The following is a 22,290-nucleotide window of genomic DNA, read 5'->3' on the forward strand; positions in this document are numbered from 1 at the left end:
ATCTGACACTGAAAAATAATAAGTTTAAGTAAATCATGTAGGAGAAACGTACATTTATGTCCAAGAAGTGGTGAGATGTTGCCAGAACAATGCAGCTACATTATGAATCTTTAATGATTCTGAAAGTCATAATGGTCTGTCACTAATGCCCATTAATGATCTCTCTATACCACGAGTATGGGCTTGATGCTTCTGGCCAATGCCTTAGAGAATACTTTAAATGTGCCTTAAACTTTCTCTGATCTAGTCCCTGTGTGTCTGCTCCAAATGTAGACTGCAATTGCCTGGGCAGGAGCAGCTGTAAGGCAGCATGGCTTTGGGGATAAGAAAGTCTTATTCAGGTAAGATGTATTTAAGCAATGTTTTTTTACAGAAAAAAAATGAGAAGGTATTTACTGGCAACTAATGCTCTGTAGAGGTTATAAGCCATATAGAGAAATCAGAGGTTAATATTTCTTTAATACTAAGTATGTGTGGTTGTTCTTAGACTTCATGAGTTTTCTTTGGTAACTTAAAAAATGTCATTTAAGAAGGAAAAGGCAGGTGTTACTGTTCATTCCTACTGGCTGGGACTGTAAATAGACTGAATATGCTGCTGAGCTGGCAAATTTGTCCAAACAAATATATGTTTCATGTGTCACACAGGTTGATTTTAAACATCTGTGCCACGTATTTAGTTAATTTTGTACCCAAGCTTTTGTCAGGTATAAGAATTGCTTTAGAGAAAAAACAAATCATTCAATTTCTTTTCTAATTGCCTTTCATCAGAGTACTGTGCTTAACCTTAACTGAAGGCAATCTTACCATGTTGTTAATAATGTAAAAACATTTTCAATACAAAACCTTCTTAATTTCTCTATTCTTTTGTCCATGCTTTAGCTGAAGGCTTATGATGGTGTAATTTAGTTTTCTTCAATAATGAAAAAGTGTGTTCTCTGCATGGGGTATGTGAAATGATCAGATTACTCTAAGAACCAACGCCCTGTGGCTAGAAGGGAAGAGCAAATCCAGGGGCTTTTGGAAAATACCCCAATATCAAACAATAATCTGATCAGCAGCGTGTACAGAGCATTCAGCATTGACTGTGAGCCTTAGATATTAGCTGGGCTGTGTGTCATTCTGTATTAGAAATAACACACTAATCATCAACTTCTATGAATTGTGTGGCATCCATTTTTCTTTTTCTCTTTAAGATTAATATAGCAAATCTGAGTGTAGTAAAGTGTGCAGTGCCAAGTGTGCACTCTTCGTTGGTTTTGGCATGTAGCAGGTATGATCGTACGGTTATTAATTGTTATTAACTGCTAATGCCTCTCTGTGCTGCAGCAGCAGGAAGGGCTGTGGCTGGGGCACTCAGGAGGGAGGGGGTGTGCGGCAGTCGGGAGCCTTTGCTGTGGGTTAGGTTTTGGGGTGTCATTGTAGGGCCCCAGTGTGCAGCTGGCACGGACCGTGCTGTGGGGCCGTGTCACCGTGCTGTGGGGGCATGTTCATGGTGTGGGGATGTGACCGTGCTGTGGGGATGTGACCGTGCTGTGGGGACGTGTCACCGTGCTGTGGGGACATGTCCATGCTGTGGGGATTGTCACTGTGCTGTGGGGACATGTCTGTGGTGTGCGGATGTGACCGTGGTGTGGGGATGTGTCACCGTGCTGTGGGGACATGCCCGTGCTGTGGGGACATGTCCGTGGTGTGGGGATGTGTCACTGTGCTGTGGGGACATGTCCATGCTGTGGGGATTGTCACTGTGCTGTGGGGACATGCCCGTGGTGTGGGGATGTGACTGTGGTGTGGGGACGTGTCACCGTGCTGTGGGGATGTGACCGTGGTGTGGGGATGTGACTGTGGTGTGGGGATGCGTCACCGTGCTGTGGGGACATGTCCGTGGTGTGGGGATGTGTCACTGTGCTGTGGGGACATGTCCATGCTGTGGGGATTGTCACTGTGCTGTGGGGACATGCCCGTGGTGTGCGGATGTGACCGTGGTGTGGAGGGCCGGGTGTGGAGCCCGAGCTGGGAGCTGCTCGGGGCCGCAGCGGGCAGGATGGTTGATCGGAGATGGGAGATCCGGGGTGCGAGATGGAGGATCCGGGATGAGGGATGAGTAGTGCGGGCTGCGGGCTGGGCACGGAGCGGCCGCCGCGGCCGGGCAGCACCACGGACAGCGCCGGGTTCCGGCCAGCGGAGCTGTTCAGGAGCGTGCCGGTGCCCTGTGCCGGTACCCTGGGATACTCTGGAATGGCCTGTGCCGGTGCCCGGATGCCCTGGGGTGCCCTGTGCCGGTGCCCGGGGTGCCCTGTGCCGGTCCCCGGCTGCCCTGGGGTGCCGCTGGCTGCCGGGCCCGCAGGTGCCGAGGGCGCGGCCCGGCTCCGGCCCCCATGCAGAGCTGCCCGGGCTCTCCCGGCCGTGCCGAGCTCCCAGCCGGGGTTCGCTGTGCTCGCACGGCAGCACCGACCGAGCCCGGAGTGACGGCGAGGAGGGAGCCTTGCCGGGCACTTACCCGCGCTGACTGCAGGTGTCCCTCTTGGCTCTCATTTTCGTCATTTCATTCCTTTCCAGTACTTTCAGTTCTGGAAATCTGTTCCATTTGTTTGGTTTGTAGCTGTTTACAAATTCATGTTTTACTGCTTACTTCCTGTACAGGAAACTATATTTTGCTGAAAGCTTCCTGAAAAGACTGTACATCTGAAATTTTTAAGTAGGCTAAAATTTATGGCAGTAAAGGTTTAAAAATATAGTCACTGAGTAAGATGTTTCATATCTTGCAGAATTGGGGAAAAATAAGAAAGGACTGAGGGAGATGAAAGTTTCTCCCACCACTGACAGCTCCTCTCTGATTTCCTAGTGTTTGTGCATCTCAGCCTTTTTGTAACATTTTGGATTTGTTCATATTTGTGAATTAGGAAGAAGAAAGGCAGAAGAAAGTGTCTGTATTTGTGTCTGTATGAATACATGCCCAGAGAACTTCTTACAATCCAGCAGGCTTACTTCTGTGCTTGACAATCTCAGTCTGCTCCTTGTCCCTTCCCAGCCAAAGCTCCCAAGCCTTGGAATGTTGTAGATAAAACTAAACTAAGCTTATTTGTTTGTAAACAAGGTTAAGTTGACCTCAGCTGAAGGGTAAGGACATGGAGATACTGGTGGGTTTTGTGACTACTTCTCATCAGAAGCATGTTGTAGTTTTTAGTGAGACAAGGAAAGAAGATCTGATCTGAAGAGGTAGAGAAGGAGAGTGATAAACAAGGGGCTGGGGGCTGAAGGGAGAGGACAGAAATCCTGGATTTACCATCACCCATGTAACTGTGTGCCTGTCTGCTGTGAATTCAGCTCAGCCCCTTTGAGCTGTATGACTGGGTGTTGCAAAGGCCATGCATATGGCCTGGGAATTGGATTAAAATCATGGTATTATCTTCATGTCTACTTGTGCAGCTCAGTCTGCTCCTTTTGTGGTGGGTTTGGGTAGAAACGTGCCACGGGTGGGACAGTTACCCAGTCTGTACAAGCAAATGTGGCCCTGCTGGAGCTCAGCTGGACCTAAGCAAGGAATAACAGTGCTGAGCTTGGCCAGCTTCCTGTCTCTTCCTCTGATTTCTGAGCAATGTTTCTCTGCATAGCAACAGAACCTTTTTGAGCTTTCTGATGAGGTCTGAGTCCCCAGAAATGTTCCCAGCCTCTAATGCGAATATTGGGAGCAGCAGCAGATGTTCTGCCATTAGCTTCCTTCTCTGAATTGACTTCTCTGAATTTCTTTTAATTTGCTTCTGTGAAATTTGCATACGCATTTTTCCTAGTCTCCAGACCTATTTAAATCCCACAGAGCAGATGCTGGCTTGTGGTTCATGTTCCTGTTTGCTGGCCAATATTTTTCTTGGTGTTCCTTGTGGAAACAGTGCATGTCACCTATGACAATGAATTCTCTTCTGTTTACTCATGATGCACTGTACTTTTCAATTCAAAATCCCTGTGTGATTTCTAGATGTCACCTTTGTTCTGCTCTCACCAGCAGCAGCTCCTGTCATGAGGCTGATTTCTGCAGGGCCATTTGGGTGTGGGAAGTGTGACTGAGCCGCTGCCTGGGCTGGATTTTTGTTCCCATGTATGAGAGAGCACTGCCAGAAGCAAGAGTCCAAGCTGCAGTGACCTTCATTAAGGGTTCACTTAATTTTGGTGGTGGTGAATATTACTTATCATAATGATGCATGAGATACAGTGTGAATCACTCTGCAATAAGTTCAGTAAAACCGAGGTAATGTTTTCCTTCATAAAGCTGGGAAAACAGTGGTCTTTGTAGGGAATGAATTGCCATCTGGAGTTGCCTTTCTCTCTACTTTTTTGGGTATTCAGCCCAGATACCTGGTCAGATGAGCTTAGATAAACCTCCTTTCTCCATCGCTTAAGTCAGATATGTCTTGTTACACCTCTGTTCATACCGTGATTATTACTTGGTGAACAGAGACCCAAAGGAAGCTTGGGCTCTTTTCCTGATCCTCAAGGACAGACCTTCCTTCTGCTTACAGAGACTGAGACCAGCATTCTGTTTGGGTAAACTGGTTCCAGTTCCGTGCCAGTGAGTGAGTCAGGCTCCACTTCCACACTTCCAGAAGCATCATTGACTGGTGCAGGGTCTAAGTCCAGTTCCTGGAGAGCTCTGCTTCTATCCAAGACACAACACTTCTTCCTCAAAGTCCCTTTCATTTGTGACCAACTCTGCTCACCTTCTCATTTGTCTGTGTGAATGTGGTGCCACGATCTTGGCATTTGGGTAAAAGTCACAGCAAACCAGCGCCAGGCTCTTCTGAGCCCAGTGTGAGTGATTTGTTTGCATTGTTAGGAAGCAGCTGAGCCTTGCATCGTTAACACAGCAGTGGGAGTTGTCAGGTGGGCATGCATCACAGGATCACAGTGGGCTGGGCTCTGGGGTTGAGGGGAGCCAAGCAGTGGGGCAGAAGCTCGTTCTGAGCAAAGCAGGGAGCATGACTGTGAGAAGCTGGTGAAATGCTTGCATGCAGGGGGACGGAAGAGAACTCTCAGAGGCTCCAACTCACCGGGGACCCACTGAGTCTGTTTTTGTCAAGCTGTTGACAAAGGATGAACCATCAGATCTGTGAAAAGGTGGGAAAAGATCTTATTTGAGTAATGTGGCAATTTCCAGGCAACTTGCCTTGGCACTGTGAAAGACTATTTGCAGTGTTCTGTCATGTGTAAAGTGGCCTTATGCTAAGTTGGACAGTGGCACACAGCCCACACTTCTGGTGTGTCCCATGCTGAGATGTAAATGATTCAGGGCCGATAGGCTGTCATTTACACTGATGTTTCCAAGAGCCACCGTGCTGGGAGGTGAGTGAGCAGATCCCTCTGTGCATACTGATGTGGGAGTGTTGCTGGGCTGTGTGGTGAGCAGAGAAGTGACATGGGCACTGCTCAGGTTCCTGGCTCAGCTCGGGCCCCCTGGGCACTGGAATAACATGTTCCCATTTCAGGAGCCTGCAGAGCTGGGGGAGTTGATCCCCTGTGTTTGTTCTGTGACCTTTCCCAGCTGATTGGCACTGATCTTTTGTGCCCCGGATAGATGAGCTTTTGTGGTTGACATTTTGGGATGACTGAATATGAATTAGCCTAGGCAAAAATATTTCTATTTTTCTATCTTCAAACAATGCCCTTCTTTTCAAAAAATGGCTGCACTACCAGGTCAGATCAAATCCAGTTTTTACTGCTGTAGTTTAAAGGAATTGGAACACACAGCTGGGAAAAGGCAGAACTGGGTTTTCTCTCGTTAGTATTTTCTGTAAGAATCTGAGAGGAAACTGGTGTCCCTTATGTGAGGTGTCGTGGCCATCCTGAACATTTAGCAGGTCATGTAAGACATGAAGAAGAGACCCGAATTCTTGTCAGTCACAAGACCTTGTCCTGGCAAACTTGTGTAGATAGAGAATGGGCTTAGACTATGAGAACCTTTTGTGATACATCAGCTACACAGTTACTTTTCCAATATCTCAGTAGTCCTAGTGAGATGGCTCGCCTGTTGAAGTCAGGGCTGTGTTTCTGTGCTTTGCTGGATGGGTGCCAGTTTTGGCACATCCAGTCCTGTGCACCAGTTGTGCTGGGGTCTCTTCTGGTGTTGGGACTCCTGATTCTGTACCCTGAGAAGATAAAAATGAGCCAATCACCTCATCCTTTGAGGAAGAAGTGAGCTTTTAGATAAAGTGGGTCTAGGTGCCATGTCTACACTGGTGTCACAGGAATCTGTTTTGATTTTTTTCCTGTTTCTGAGCAGGGCGGCCCAGTGCACTTCTGCAAAAAACCATGGCACAGACACACAGTCAGGAACATCCACATCACTATTTACAAGTCCCTTATGCTGTCAACATAAAAATACTTGTGTTTGCAGCTGCCTATTGTAGCCATTCTTTACCATTAATTTTCTGGTTGGTCTGTTACTAAAATGCCAAGTTTGAGCTCTTGGACTGGAGCTGCTTGGAAGCTCAGCTTCCACCAACACCTTTTTTCCTCTTGCCCTCAGCAATAAAGCCCAGGCTGGTGTTCTTGGAGCCCTGTCTGGTACAGCCCAAGCTCTGGGGGTGCTGAGGAGCCAGCGCAGCGTGCTCAGCCCTGCTGTGCTGTAGGCTGTGTCCAGCCTGGGGCTGGCTGCAGAGCAGAGGCTGAGTCATGTCCATGGGATATTTCACACAGGAGTTCAGTGATGCAGGACTGGGCTCTGAGCAGCTCTGCTTCCTGGTGAATAGTAATTCTGTTTACTTAGGAGAGCAAAAACCACTGGGGCCTCAGTGCTGCTGTGTCATCCCTGACTGGAGAAAGTCTTGTTTATCTCATCCTGAAAAGAGATGAGATTCTGGTGGTGCTTTTCAGAAAATAATGCTCTACTTTTGGAGAGTGTAGGCAGTGGAAACAGTCCATAGGTTTGATGTTTGAAGCTTTTTTTTCCTACTTTTTCTGTGACAGCAAGAACAAAAGAGCCTCAGGAGGGACTCCTGACACCCAATGGCAGGCTGATTTTTTTTATTTTGTCACACCAAAGCAGCTTCAAGCTTGTAACTGTAGAGGAGTGGTTTGGGGTTTAAGATGGACTGAGTGAGGCTTGGAGCTGGCTTGGGATTTTTTTCTTCTGGTCTGATTTTGATGCAGCATTTGTTCTGCCTAAACACTGTTAGTTTATATAGGGCCTACTATAAGTCTTTTACTACTTTCTATATAGGGGAACAGGAAATAACTGAGAATGCGGTTTAGTCTGAGGATGGGATCTTTTGACCCAAGGTGCTGGAAATCAGTTCCTACTTTATGGCAGCATGTCATGAGAATTGCTGGTGCTTCACAGGACACGGAGGAGTGTGGGTCCCCTGCAGGGTCACACGTTGGGCTTGTGGGCAGTGAGGAGCTCTGGGGGAAGGAATTCTCTGCTCAGGGCTGCCCTGGACCATGGACAAACTGCACGATGGGCTCTGTCCTTGCAGCTGCTTCCATGGCAGTCAGCTCTGCAGCTGGCTTGGTATTGTTCACCTGGTCTCAGATTTTGTTCTGCTCAGCATGACGGGACCAACTGTAAATCTTTTGTGCTCGGGATAGATTCAAACTCAGAGCAATCATCAGTGGTCTGGGACCTGCCACAACACAGATGATTCAGGGAGGAGGAAGGGAAAACCAGAATTTTGGCACTTTCCTCTGACTGGGTGAAAGAGCCAGCGCTGCTTGCACTGTGGGCCAGTGATGGGGATTTAATGCCTTCCTGCGCAGGAGCCAGACAGCAAGGGCTGCCTGAAAACCATGCCCTGCCTCTGTCCAAGAGCCACTCCTGGCCTGGGTGCCAAATTGCGCACTTTGCTTCTGCCCTATCCAGGCAACTTCGGAAGGTTCAGGCATATTTTAGTGATCAGAATCATGGAAAGAATCATCAGCAAACGCTCAACAGATGACTGGGAGGAAAAATTATGAATCAGAAGTGGGTGAGATCTTTGTCTATTTCAAAACAGTGGAATTGCTTCTGGTCAGATGGCAGCTCCAGGGAGATGATGGCACTGTCTCTGACAGCAACTGGACAAGTCTGTCCCATGCTGGTTTATCTTTGATTGAAATGACGTTGGCAATTAACCCCTTAGCTTTAAATGTGCCCCACTGCAATAATCATAAAGAGAGAGAATGTGTGCTCAAGGAGTGTCTGGTCGTCTTCTACGTTCAAAAAGTCATTTGGAATGTAATTTTATTTTATTTAGTGTGGTGGGGAGTGAGCAGCTCTTGCTTTTCAAAGAAAATAAAGCTGTTCCTTGAGATTTTTATATCTGGAACACTGAAGTAGTCCAAAGGCTGGTCCTGTACCAAAGACATTTTCCCAACAAGATCTTCATTTTCATGTGCCATTTATAGTAAATGAAGACATGTTTGTAGGAGTACCGATAGATGAAGAGGTTGCTCATGCAAAAAAACTGGAGGACTGTTTTTTGAAACTTAAATCTGATTATGCATATATGCTATTTTTGTTCCTCTCTTTAGTTATCTGTCAAGGAACATTTGTGCAAATGAATTTTCATTATGGATTTTAAGCATGCAGGCTGGAATGCTGGCAGAAAGATATCCCAAATACGGCTTTTATATATTGCTTTTCCCCGGGATTTTCAAGGTTAGCTGAATTCTGAGTTCTAGTTAGTCTGTAAAAACGCAATGTCTTGTGACCTTGTAGGACCGATCACAATGAGGCAGCTTCACTTTGATCTGAAGATCAAACACTGCTTTCCAAATTGGGAATATTTATAAACTAATGGGTGAGTCTCACGAAAGAAAACAAGCCTCACTCATGACTGTATTGGAAGTGGAAAGACGGCAAAATCTATAGTATGTTACTGGTGAGTTGAGTAGGATGAGTTATTGCTAATAATATCCAACTGGCTCTCTCTTGTGTTGGATTTCACATGTCTTATGTGGACTGGCAGATGAGGGTAGTGGTGGAACTTGTGAATTGCAGCTATTTTTACCCCACCGTTAAACTTAAATAAGAAATTAGGAGTGTTTGTTTAATATGCCTGTGTGCATGGGCTGCCTCATAAACAAACGTGTGAGTGTAGGTGTGTGTGTGTACACAGGCAGCTCCTGCAGCCAGGGGACAGCGGGTGGCACTGGGGCGCCAGGCTCAGCACAGCGGCCTGTGAGGGACACATGTCCCTCAGGGTGACACTGACAGCCTGCCAGGGTGGCCATGTACTGGCACAGGGCCGGGCACAGGGCCGGGCACAGGGTGGCCATGTACTGTCACAGGGCCGGGCACAGGGTGGCCATGTACTGGCACAGTGCCAGGCACAGGGTGGCCATGTACTGTCACAGGGCCGGGCACAGGGCCTGGCCATGTACTGGCACAGTGCCAGGCACAGGGTGGCCATGTACTGTCACAGGGCCGGGCACAGGGCCTGGCCATGTACTGGCACAGGGCCAGGCACAGGGGCGGGCACAGGGCCTGGCCATGTACTGTCACAGGGCCTGGCCATGTACTGGCACAGGGCCTGGCCATGTACTGGCACAGGACCTGGCCATGTACTGGCACAGGGCCTGGCCCTGCACAGCGGTCATTGGGGCAGGGTTCCTGGCTGAAGGAGAGTGAGGAGCTGCTGTGGCCGTTCCTAGCCGAGGGAAGGGCTGAGCAGCAATCCTGTGGAGCTGAGCTGTGGGGAGGTGGTGGGCAGCACGCCGTCTGCTGCCCCTGCCAGGCCTTGTCCCAGTGTGTGACCCCGGACAGGGACGGGAGCACCTGCTTCTGCTGAGGGCACATGGAGGACAGGAGGAAGGGCAAATCCCCTCAGCAGCAGGTTGAGTCTGGAAGCATGTTGAGAGCCTGGTGCTGTCACAGCAGCCCAGCCATCCCTGGGGTCTCTGCAGCCCCTGGCCCGGGGCACAAGGGACACACATGGCTGCCAGGCGTGGGTGACAGCAGCCTGCTGCCATCGCAGTCCCCACAGGGACTCCTGCCTGAACCAGCTCTCAGAGACATCCCACCCTGCCTGCGAATCCCTCTGCCTCGGGACAAATTCTCTCAATAGTTGTTTGCCTCCGGGGCTGCAGGTCTCTGCTTTATTTCCAGCCTCAACTGGCTTTGATTCAGGCTCCAGCTGCTGAAAGCATGCCGAAGAGCAGGGAGTGGGCTGCGGGGGCATCTCCAGGACCTCCCGCTCCTGGGCAGGGGGCTGCGGGCTCGGTGCCCACGGCAGGGCACTGACCCCAGGGTGCCCAGGCTGTGCCCGGCCTCACGGCACGGCCCGGCCTCATGGCCCCAGCCTGGCCCGGCCTGCCGCCACCGCAGCTCGGCTGCAGGAGAGCCCGGCCGCGGGGCTCCGTGCGGGGACAGAGGGAAACATGGCAACGGCAAGGAAATTGCTCTCTCTGAGGATTTCCTCGTCTGCTACCAAACTGCCGCTGAAGCAGGCGGTGGAAAGGAAGGGCGAGAGACGCAAAAAGCCTCCAATAAATCCGTGATGCAGAGAGGGCACCCCCTGTAAGGATGAGGGAGAGGCAGGGGGCAGCTGTGGCTGGAGCTGCGCCCTGCCCCGGCCCGGCGCTGCTGCCAGCCAGGTGCGCTCGCTCGGGGCCGGCGGGGCTGTTTGCTCACCGCAGTCACGTCTGTTTGGGTGTCTGCGCCTGCCGGGAGGCGGCTCCGAGCGGCGTAGGCACCCCTCCCGTGGCATCCCTTCCCCTGGCACCCCTTCCCTAGTACCCCTCCCGTGGCATCCTTTCCCCTAGAACCCCTCCCGTGGCATCCCTTCCCCTGGCACCCCTTCCCCTAGTACCCCTCCCGTGGCATCCCTTCCCCTGGCACCCCCTCCCCTAGTACCCTTCCCGTGGCATCCTTTCCCCTAGAACCCCTCCCGTGGCATCCCTTCCCCTGGCACCCCCTCCCGTGGTACCCCCGGCACCCCCTCCGGTGGCATCCCTTCTTCTGGTACCCCTTCCCCTAGAACCCCTCCCGTGGCATCCCTTCCCCTGGCACCCCTTCCCTAGTACCCTCTCCCGTGGTACCCCCGGCACCCCCGCCCCTGGCACCCTCTCCCCCGGTACCCCCGCCCCGGTACCCCCTCCCCTGCCCGCCGCAGCCCCCTCCCCGCCGCGGCCCCGCGGCCGCCCCGCAGCGCCGGGCAGAGCTCTCCGCTCTCCGCGGCGCCGGAGAGGAGCGGGAGGAGGAGGAGGAGGCACGGGCGGAGGAGGAGGGAGGTGGTGATAAGGGGTTTGCTGCGTCGCCTCATTTCTGTACCCAGCGCACGGCTCGTGGGGAGTGCGCGGTGCCCGCATCGCTGCCGGAGGGATCCTGCCGCTGCTGCTGCCGCTGCTGCTCCTTCTCCTTCTGCTGCTGCTGCTGCTGCAGTCCCGGCTCGGGAGCTGCTTGTTTACCGGCTGGGAAGAGCTGCGGAGCGAGAGCCGAGCGTGCCGGGCAGGGGAGGCTGCGCTCACCTGTCAGGAGCACAGCGGAAGAGGCTTCCCGAGGCGTCGGCACCCAGGGGCATTCGTGCTTCAGCCCAGTGCCTCCAGCACCGACTGCTTCGGGTCTCTTGTAAGCGAGAAGAGGAAAAAGGATCCAGAAAACCCCTGCAACTGGACAGCCCCTGCTGGAGTCTAACAGGTGTTTGCTGGGATTTGAATGGGGAGGGGACGGGTGGGAAGAAAAGTTAACTGCAGAAATCGGGGCTAGGAGAGATGCGATGATCTTGCACCAAGTGGATGTGCCATGGCTGCACGCAGATAGCGCGTCTGAAGAAGCTTGGAGGGATGTCTTGCGAGTGATCTGCGTGATCTCCGTAGAAACCTCTGCCTGCAAACTTTCCCCTGCTAGAAGTTGGGAGGAATAAGAAAGCACCAGAAAGTGGAAAGGGGAGGATCCCAGAGGACGAAATCTCGAGCTAAACTGTTGCGTGCCGTGCCGGGGCTCTGGTGCTCGCCCCGCCGGTGTGTCCCGGGCCGCCGTGCGAGCGGCGGTGGGTGCCTCGGCCGGGCTGCCCGGCAGCGTCCCCGGCCTTGGGGACGGCCGAGCAGCATGCTGGCCGCGGCCGGGCGGCGACCCCCGCGTGCCTGAGCCCGCCGGGCAGCCGGGGCGGTGGCGGCCATGGCCGCAGCCATCGCCAGCTCCCTGATCCGCCAGAAGAGACAAGCCAGGGAGCGGGAGAAGTCCAATGCCTGTAAGTGTGTCAACAGCCCCAGCAAGAGCAAGGGAAGCTGCGACAAGAACAAGTTGAATGTGTTTTCCAGGGTCAAACTCTTTGGCTCCAAGAAAAGGCGAAGAAGGCGACCAGGTTGGCAAGGGTTATGTCTTTGGGGGGTTGGTCGGTTGGTTGGTTTGATGCAATGGAAACTGGGACGTGTGTCAGGTGCGGGGAAAGGGGAAAGGCGTTTCAGGGCTCGTACAATGGATGTGCAGGACCTGGGTACCCCATGGCAGTCCTTTCCCCTGTTGTGTTCATTTGGTTTCTTTGGGTAGCACACGCTGCTATGTGTGCCTCACCTGCACACCTGTGTGCACCCAGGTAGCTCTAAGTCAGCCATCTGTCCCTCTGTTGCACACATGCAAACACATGGGTGCATTTGTGGGGGAGATGCCAGCGGAGAAGTTCCCACACACGCATCTCTCTCTTTAATATATAGTTGTATATTAAATAACTTCATGGTCTGGAGATCTGGTTTTGGTGTCCTGCTTCACGGAATGCCTGTGCCATGCTTTACCTGCTGATTGCAGACAAGGCTTTGTGCTTTTGCTGGCACCTTCCAGAGTTTTGCTTCAGCGCCCTGTGCCTTTCTAGGAATGCTATACCTGCAGCTGCCCTGTGCACACGAGGCTCTCTGGGTCACAGGTGCAAAAGGTCAGGTGTGAAGCCTGAGTCCCTGATCTGAGTGCATTGTTTTGGACGTGGGAGGAGCAAAACCCTCTGGCCATGCTGCCATGGCTTTGCTGTGCTGGAGCATTGATGCTTGTGCCACTCCACCTGTCTGCCTTGCTCACGGCTTGCCAGTACCTTTTGGGATGAATTATGGCTAAAGAGCCAGAGTGAGGGGTGGAATAATTTCTGGTCAAAAAAGTTGGTAGATAAGAGTTGTGTGTCCATCAGGACTCTTATCAAAGTTGCTGATAAGATCTAATACACTTAGGCAAACTGTGGTAAGCTTTTGCCTTCACCCCCTGCTAAAATGAAGTGCAGTAGCAGAGCCCCAGTGCCTTTGGTTACAAAGACAAGGAGTCTTATCCAGACTTAGAGTGCTGGAAATGACACACCACATCTTCACAGTGTTTGTCTCTGAAAAGAATGAGATGTTGTGAAGCGAGCTGCAGGGCTGCATGAGCTCCTGACAAACGGAACTGTGTGAAATGACTACAATGCAGATGTCATTGGGATTCAGTGGGCGTAGACCTTTTTTGTGATTACTCCTGATGCTTTAGCCAGATATCTTGAATGGTACACTTGACAGCTTATCCTGCTGTTGTGTACTTTTTGGTCTAGAATGATATGAAACCATGTGAGATATCTCGCTTTCTAGCTGTGAATGTGAGGATGGTTATGGAAAAAAGAAATCTATGCAAACTATGCGTTGTTTTGATCTTTCTTCTTCTAGTTGATGAGGTAATTACCTCAGCCCTTATGGTAATATTTATTTTGCAGTTCCACACATTGCTGGATTTCAGGGTTTCCCTCTCCATTTTCCATATGTTCATTGAGTAGTTTATCGCTTTGGATGCTCTGTACTCTCTGGAGCAGTGAGGAATAGGGATTTGTTTATTAGAGCTGCAGCAGTTCCTGTGCTAAACGTTTGCTGCTATATATTTAGGCTCTCAACTGTCACTGTGGCTCTTATTAATGCTATTGTAATAGTCTTCTTTTTCCTCTCCATCTAAGAACTCACACCTTTTAAAAAGACTGAATGTACTCTTTGCCAGCTCATTTTTAATCTTAAATGAGATAGGGCTGGGCTCCTGGGGCCAAGCAGTGCTGCTGGAATCTGTATTCACTGGAAGTAGATTTTACTGTGCTACTCACGTTGTAATCGAAAGTGGCATTTAATCATTTTGGCAATTGATTTCATAGACATAAATGTGATCTCAGCCTAAATGAAAAGTGATGCAAAGCTGGTAGCCCTGCTTTTGTTTTGGGTCTTTTTCTTACCTCAGCCTTGAGAAGAAACCTGAAGATTCGTTTTTCACATCCTGCTCGCTTGGAGTGGCACATCAGGATTTCCCACGTTAATCTCACTGTTGTTTCTTTGCAGAGCCTCAGCTTAAAGGTATAGTAACAAAGCTCTACAGCAGGCAAGGATACCACTTGCAGTTGCAAGCAGATGGAACAATTGATGGAACAAAAGAGGAAGACAGTAGTTATAGTAAGTGACACGAGAATAAACGGTGTGTTTGTGCATTGTGGTGTCTCCCTCCCCTGCAGGTCCCCTCAGAGCTGCTGTCCTGGGCTGGCTGAGCGGGTGGCAGCAGCACTAACGCCGTGCTGGCAGCACAGAGTCCTTCAGACCTACTGGGTCTGAGAGAAATACAGATAGAAATCACTTACAGAAATAATGAACCAGAGGAGGTAATGATGACACATGTGACAAACAAAGCAAATGTTATCTCCATGGTAATCCAGAGAAGTTCATTGCTGTCCTTTGGATTTTATTAGATTTTTTTTTTCAGCAGGGAAAATTTGCTCGCCTACTCAGAGCCTGAAATAGAATAATGCTATCTCCACTCTCACACAGGGGCTCATTCAAACAGTGCCGTGGTATTTCACAAACTGGGACTTCAGCACCACTTTCCACTTCACATTTCCCTATTATTATTATTATTATTTGTTACCGCTTATAAATTGTACCATCAACTTTCAACTGGCTTTCCCTCAGGTTTTCTGTGAAAAAGCTCTGGACATTTTTACTTGCTGGTTTTGACTGGGTTTTTTTACAACTTTGTGGATTAATAGAAAATGGGAGAAGATGACTGGAGCTCTGATTTGGTGTGTAAAAAATGCTTAAGGATCTCACACAGCTAGACAAAAATATTTCAAGACTGCTAAAATAAGGCAATGTAGGAAACAATGCCCTGCAGAAAGTGTACAAAGGTGCAGGTGGCCAAGCCAAGACTGGCAGAGCTCAGAGAAATGTTTATGTTCATAAATCCAGCTGTAGCCTGCTGCCTCTTCCTTTGCAGCTTCATTTCTCTGTCAGCTCATACTGCACAGAGACCTTGGCAACGATCATGTCTCACTTAGGCATTGCTTAGCTGTTCATTAGGAGGATATCCTTACATCCTTATTTAAAACAATGCAAATGTAGTAGGGAGAGAGTAGGATGCAAATTGCTTTGGATTATTTTGTGCTGACACCAGCTGGTCACAATAGGAAGCAATTAATTTTGCTGTCACTTCTTTGCCACCCCTTCTGTCATTTCTGCACACATGAGGGGCATCCCCTAGAAGTGAGGTAACCCCTCCATCCTGCTGTTCCTCTGGGGACTTGCAGGGATGCTCTCTGTGCCTCTGCTGTGGGTCCTGGCAGGGGTCACAGCTGGGGACAGGTCACTCACTGCCCCAGGAGCCAGAGCTGGGCGTGCTGCTGCTCAGGGACAGGGCATAGCAGCTGCTGCTGAGAGGGACAGTCCCATTTTTGGTGCAGTGCCAGCGCCCCTGCCCTTGGAGACAGCAGCTGGGGCAGGATGTGCTGGCACAGGGCAGAGTGGGCACTGTTCCTACAGGGCCAGTTCCCCACAGCCCCTTCCCAAATTCCAGCAGTCTGTGCCACAGCCACTGCTCATCCCACTGGGGTGTGAACCAGCTTCCAGTGTGCCTCAGCCTCGTCCTGCCTCAAAACTGAGCCTGGATGTGTCTGCCAGGGAAATGTGTCCCAGGGCTGGGAGCAGCAGCCAAGCACCCACCCATGGCTCAGGTGCCAGAGCAGAGCACCCACCTGTGGCTCAGGTGTCACAGCACCCACCCATGGCTCAGGTGCCAGAGCAGAGCACTCACCTGTGGCTCAGGTGCCAGCCCACTCAGACAGGAGGGCTCAGCCTTGGCTCTGCCACTGGCCAGCGGAGCACAGCCAGGAATTCCTCATACAGCCCATCCCAGTGGCCCATGGCACCTCTGTCCCATCCCAGTGGCCCATGGCACCTCTGTCCCTGCTGGCCCAGCCCAGTGGCACCTCTGTCCCTGCTGGTCCACCTCTGCCCTCTCCTCAGCTCTCGCTGACAGGTCTGCAGCACTGGTTGCAGTGGAGCCCATACTCAGACCCTTGTGCTGAAAAACCCCAACACCTGCCCTACTTGTAAACGTGCCATTAAGAAATCACCTTCCAAAAGAGACCTGCAGGTTCTGCCTGGGTGCTGAGCTTTAAATCCTCCTCTCCAGCCTACTCAGAGATCAGCTGCTGCTTTTTGGGGCTGAACTGCAAAGGACTCGTGTCCAGGGGAATATTTTCTCCCCCCAGTAAACTCAAGCATTTGATAGAATGTATGAAAAATCCTTTTCCCTTACTGAAATCTAAGTTTGTTTTGCCAAAAGCTGCGCAGAACTGGAGGATTTTCTCTGAGTGAAGGGAAAGTGATGGGTGTTGATTTTGAGCTGGAGGTGAGCGTGAGGAGGGTCTGCATGCATGGTTTGTGTTTGTACACTTGCATCTATGAAAGGGGAAGAAACCCACAGATTTTATGATGCCCTGCATTTATTTGTTAGTTCTGGATATTCCACCTTTCCTGCTGTGCTTGACCATTGTAGGAAGTACAGCGCTGAAGGGTGCCCTGACCTCAGGGCATTCGATGAGCTCTTGGCATCCCCAAACACAGAATTTAGGATCTATGTTAAATGCTGTCAGGCTGAAATATTTTATTTTACTGAAGTATGACCATTTGGGGGTTTTCGGGCTGGAAAAAAAAATTATGATGGATCATAATTCTTAGCCGTAATTTTGAAAATAATAAAAATATTTCAAATTCATAATTTGGTTTTAAATTGGCTTTGGACAGTGACCATAAATATCAAACTCCAGCCTGAAGCAGACCAGAGTTTTTCAGCCAAGTAATAAATCACTGGAAATGGGAAGTAGTTTGGCATCACTTTGTCCTATCTCTGCACTTCTGCCACAGAGTGGAAGGAGATGCTTTGGGTTATGATAATTTTTTTAGCTCCCCTTTATTTTTAATCCTACGTTTTGAACTCAGAGTATTGTATTCAACTCATTATTTCTTGTGTTCAATTTTAACATATCCATGAATCCAAGAAATGGCAGAGCTTTGCTTTTTTCCTTTTTTTTTTCTATTTTTTTTCTTTGCCACTTTGCAAACCGGAATCTTCATTTTTTGAAGAGTTTTTTCTGTGCTTATAAATACTGCCACTATTAGCATGTGTACAAGCAGAAATGCAAGCAGAACATTCAAAGCAGCTCAATTTTGAAAGCGCAGATTTAGGGGTTGATCTAAAGAATATGCTGCCCTTTCATTTCATTTTGAAGTTATTTAACTCTGTTTTTTCAAACCCATTCTCCTCTAAAAAAGAGGAAAAATTAAACCGCAGTGAGTTATAAGTGGAAACATTTTGAGATGCTAATGATGGTTTTCAACTTTTCTGAATTTCATCTTCTTCCTTCCTTTTGGTCAAAATGTTTACTGACTTTGAAAACAAGTTTTGATTGTCTTGAAATTTTTTTTGTTTGTTTGCTTCTGGATTCATTCTTGCACTTAATGGCACAAGAAAAGCACCCTAACAAAAGCCAAACAGTGCTCGAGTGCACTGGGCAGAGCCTGGGCTCTGCTCACCAGGCAGGTAAGTTCTGTTAGCTGTCAGCAGTTCCATCTCCAGAGGGAAGGAGAGGCACTGATCCCTCCGATCATTCCTGAGCTCCTGCTGGCAGTTGCTGTCAAAGGACTTGGTGGCAGAAGTGTTGCCCTGTAGCACCCACAGAAATTATTATACGCATAAATAGAGATTTGTACTTGGTTCTGGTAATTCTGGTTTCATTTTCTATCTGATCTGCATACTCCAAAGGATTGATTTTGCTCTCCGTCTCCTTTCTCTCCTAGCTTTGTTTAACCTCATACCTGTGGGTTTACGAGTGGTGGCGATTCAGGGGGTTCAAACAAAGTTATATCTGGCAATGAACAGCGAAGGATACCTATATACATCAGTAAGTAAACGTTTTAATTTTGTTCTCTGTGGAATTGTGGCAAACTAATAACTTACTGTTGCAAGGGATCTGCTAATAACCTATAAATGAGAGTTTGGAGCAGAGTCAGTGTGGTGGTGATAGTCTGCTTCTGGTTTATGAATCTTTTCCATCAGGAGCACCTAGGGATGTGTGGATTCACACTGTGGTGCCTTTGAATAATCCTGAAGTGTGAAACATTGCAAAGCCCCCAACCCCAGACAGAAAGGATCCTCTCCCTTGGTCCCTGTGGAGTGACTGGACTGGTCAGAGTGGGGCATTGAGGGGAAGGGACAGCTTGGTGTGTCCCCCACACACCTCAGCATGGTTTGTGTCTTCCCATGGGATCTGTGTTACTCTAAGTAAAAAGAGTTAGAGAAAGTAATTATATTTTTTTGTTTGGCCAGGATTTTCAAATAGAAATTTTATGGCTTCAGGTAGGTGAGTGAGTAAAGAACAGCTTTATTAGTAGTTTTGATAAGAATGTCTGTTAATAACTTTCAGTGACGTTTCTCACGAGAGCAGACGGTGTTTTTATTTAAAAAAAAATTAAATAGACCACTTTTCAATTAAAAACATTTAGCTGAACTATCTTCAGGAATTTTAATTATACAGATTTAATAGATTTTTCCCAAGGAGGAAAATAGAGGAAAATGTATTCTATTATCTACTACAAATGATTCTCTTCTATAAAAGATTCCCTTAATCCTGATAAAAATTAAGCAAACTTATTCAAATCTCTCATTTATTTTGCAATCCTGACAGCTGGGAGCAGGGGCAGCTTTGCATATTTTTTCTCTTTCTGCCAGAGCAGGAGCAGCTCAGGCCTGGCAGCGCAGGGACAAAGGAACGTTCCAGAGAGCGCTGGGTTTGTGCTCTCAGTGCAGAAATCTCTGCTTTCTGCTGGTGTTTGTGCTTTCCTGCAGAAACCCCTCTGTCTGGGCAGGGGATTTACCCTGCAGTGCAGTGCCTGCTCTCTGACACACAGCCCTGAGATGATGAGCATCACTCCCAGTTCCCTGCTGGGAGGAGAAGGGGCACAATGTGGCCCTGATTTCCATGAAGTGCATCTTCTAGCTTGGTATGCATCTTAGGCAGAGCTCTGAGATTCACTTTGGTTGTGATCTTTATTCTTTGCATGGATTAAGGGTAGTTCTTCAGATGTTATGTTGCCTTGAATCGTGTCTTTCTTGAATCCTTTAATATCTTTGAATTCCATAATTTATGTCATTGAAAAATTAACTGGTGACATCTCTCTGTTTCCCCCTTAGTGGAAATATAAATAACGGTGGTTATTTTTGTTTCCTTATTAGACAACTATATTTTCTTACATTTATTTTTAAATCTTCTTGAACTTGATGGGCTCAACAAGGCTTTAAACAGAATTTTGTTGTGTGGTTTCCCAAATTCGTACTCTTAAATTCTCTTCACAAAGACAAGTGGCCACTTAATTTTGATCTACTTTTCTAGGGGAAGTTGTCACCCAAGTTCTCAATAATCCTGGGTTTGTCCCCTGCTGCCTTCTGCTTTGGTTGTTCTGTTCTTTGCAATAATCACAACAAACTCTCAGGGGGAAAAAGCAGCTCTTGTCCCTGTCAATGAGCTCAGGGAATGGACAAGGGCTGGTGAGGAGCATCTGCCCCTGCTTCAGGCTGCCAGAAATCCAGCTCCAGCACTATTTTTCAAGTGTTTCTAGCATTTCTTCTGCTGATAATGGTCCTTTCAGCAAGGGATGCAGTCTGACAGTCTGATGCATGGGAAATGAACTCTATATTTTGGGCTGTATTCTTGGTTGATATAAATGAGTCCCAGGAGAGCTCAGCTGATTTATACCAGCTGAACACTCACCTCTTCCAGGAAAGCCACCAGGGAGCCTGGGGAACAGATCTGCTCAAGTAAGTGACATCCATCTACACATCCTGAGGGTTTCAAAGCCCCTGCAGGGATGTGTTCGTGAATGGGATTTGTCAGGAGCAGACAGATGGCAACATGGGATTGATCAAGTGCAAAAGCCCCACAAAACACTGTCAAGTTCCTGAAGCAGGAGAACAGGGGAAATAGAAGGGCACTTCAGTTGTAGATAGCTACAGCAGATAGTTGCACCATTTCCAGAGAGAAATGAAATTAGCATTGGTGAAACAGTTTAACAAGGAGAGAGATCACTGTGGTCTCTACATGCTCACCTGGTTTTGGCTGTGTTGTGAGCCTTGTGTCTGTGCAGAGGGCACCAGGGGTCTGCCCTGCCTCTGAGGCAGCCTGCACTGTGCTTTGCCTCAGCCCCTGACTGTGCTGGGGAAGGAGGTGAATCTTCTCCAGGGGGGATCAGTGGTGTATCACAGATCTGCAGAGAGCAGATACCTGGAGCTGGCTGCCAGAGGTTATGGATAGTTTGCAGCATCTGTCAGTTAGAGCAAAAGTAGGATCTGTAGGGTAATGATAAAAGCTCCTTGGGGACAAGGCAGCAATTCAGCTCAGCAAAAGAAAGATAAACTGTGAAACCAAATATGCAGTTCTCTACATGTGTTATAGGGCACATGGAAGTCCTGGCCTGCAGGAAAGGGAGGTGACCATGTCACATCTCCAGATCATAGAATTCCCATCTGAAATGGTTTCTTTCCTGCAGCCAGTGTCCTCCAAAGTCCATGGCTGTGGTGTGACTGCTCCTCCCAAGCTGAACCCACCCTGAGAGTTTTATTTGGAGCGACCTTGTTAGGAGCTGTTTGGAGGCACATCTCCTGGTGCTTGAGCATCCTCTCCCCGTGCAAACACCATGTTTGATTCATCCCTCACACCAGCGTGGTGCTGCTGCAAGATGACTGAAACCGTGTTCTGGCCTGTGTCTTATGTAACCACACCATGAATCATTTTGTGGTTTAGGGTGGCTTTCATTTCATCTTATTTTTCTTTCTATGAACGACCACATCTTTCACGTGACCTCCATATATGCCCCACTTGGATTTTTCTGGTTTCATATGCTGTGAATTCGTGTGTTTGCTTGTCCTGGACATTGGAAGGCTCTGTTTGGCAGACAGGCAGTGCTGCAGCTGCTGCTCTCTCACTGAGGGGTGCTGGTGTGGCAGAGGAGGCTCCCAGCCATGCAGAGCAGCAGTGGGTGAGGCTCCTCCAGGGGAGGGAGGGTGGAGGTGCAGGGAGTTGGGTGTTCTGCAGAGGCTGAAACAGCCCAAAATACTCCGATTTAAAAACAGCCTGAGAACCTCCTGCCATGCATTTTCCATGAGCCATCATGGTAGAGTTTTTCAAACCATGTAGTGACTGTCAGTGAATTTTCCTATATAACATTTTAAGACAGGTGATTTTGTGCTTGTTTCTCCTGGGTACATTGTCAGAAACAGTATAATTAAACATGTGCTGCTCATTGCACAGTTCTGGCCAGTCTCAGAGCAGTGCAGCTCAGCTTGGGAAGAGGGTTCATTTCCCCTCTTGTTTTGCTGTGGGTTCCTGTGTTCTACCAAAGCATTTCATTTCCCAGTGTCATGGGCAGTTCCTCACAGCTTCTCCCAGGCTGGAGGGAGCCCTTACCTGAGAGTGTCCTGTGTGACAGGGACAGGTCTGCCCATGCCTCATGCAGCCCTCCAGCCCAGCTGTGGGCAATTCAGGGCACTCAGCTGGTAGGATGAGGTGTTTATGTGCCTTTGTTAACTACTATGGGATGAGTACTTTGGATTTAATATTGCTGCAGGACGTGCCTTCCTTTTGCCATTTCTGGTCTGATGTCACTTGGTGCAGAGCTAGCAGGGGTTTAGGGAGCACTTGGGGATAAAACCCTGGGCAGAGCTGTGTGTACAATTTACCCTGAGAGAGCATTCAGCTAACACTGTCCTCTGTATGTAAAGCAAACTGTCATATATACCTTTGGTACCTGCACTGAAAGTAAATATTGTGTGAAGCGTGCACGCTGATGATAGCCAAGAGAACTGAAATGGGATTAAATTCTCAGAGTGATTCAAAAATTGGTTTTGGTGAGTTGAAGAGAAGTTTGTGCATATTTTAATACAGAGCAGTGCAGTGGAGACCTGCTGTAGCTAATGGGAATGGCTGGGGCATTTATAATGAATTACTGGCAAAGAGCATTTTTCCACCTCAGGGAAATAGCACAGACCAAGACATGGAGGAAATAATCAAAAGC

At 48.9% G+C, this 22,290-nt stretch overlaps 1 protein-coding gene across 4 annotated transcripts in view; it reads left to right on the forward strand.

Annotated features, from left to right (window-relative positions):
- Positions 1-22,290, forward strand: part of FGF13 (fibroblast growth factor 13) — a 191,681-nt gene that overhangs the window by 136,672 nt on the left and 32,719 nt on the right. For 3 of the 4 annotated variants that reach the window (XM_063170871.1, XM_063170873.1, XM_063170870.1), the window contains 2 exons: positions 14,236-14,346; positions 18,022-18,125. In XM_063170871.1, coding sequence (XP_063026941.1) covers positions 14,236-14,346; positions 18,022-18,125 — 215 coding nt within the window. Of the gene's footprint in view, positions 1-12,047; positions 12,273-14,235; positions 14,347-18,021; positions 18,126-22,290 lie in introns of those variants that run through there. The other variant, XM_063170872.1, reaches the window with a different exon arrangement.

This window comes from Melospiza melodia, chromosome 16 (genome assembly GCF_035770615.1).
Source record: "Melospiza melodia melodia isolate bMelMel2 chromosome 16, bMelMel2.pri, whole genome shotgun sequence".
NCBI lineage: Eukaryota > Metazoa > Chordata > Aves > Passeriformes > Passerellidae > Melospiza > Melospiza melodia.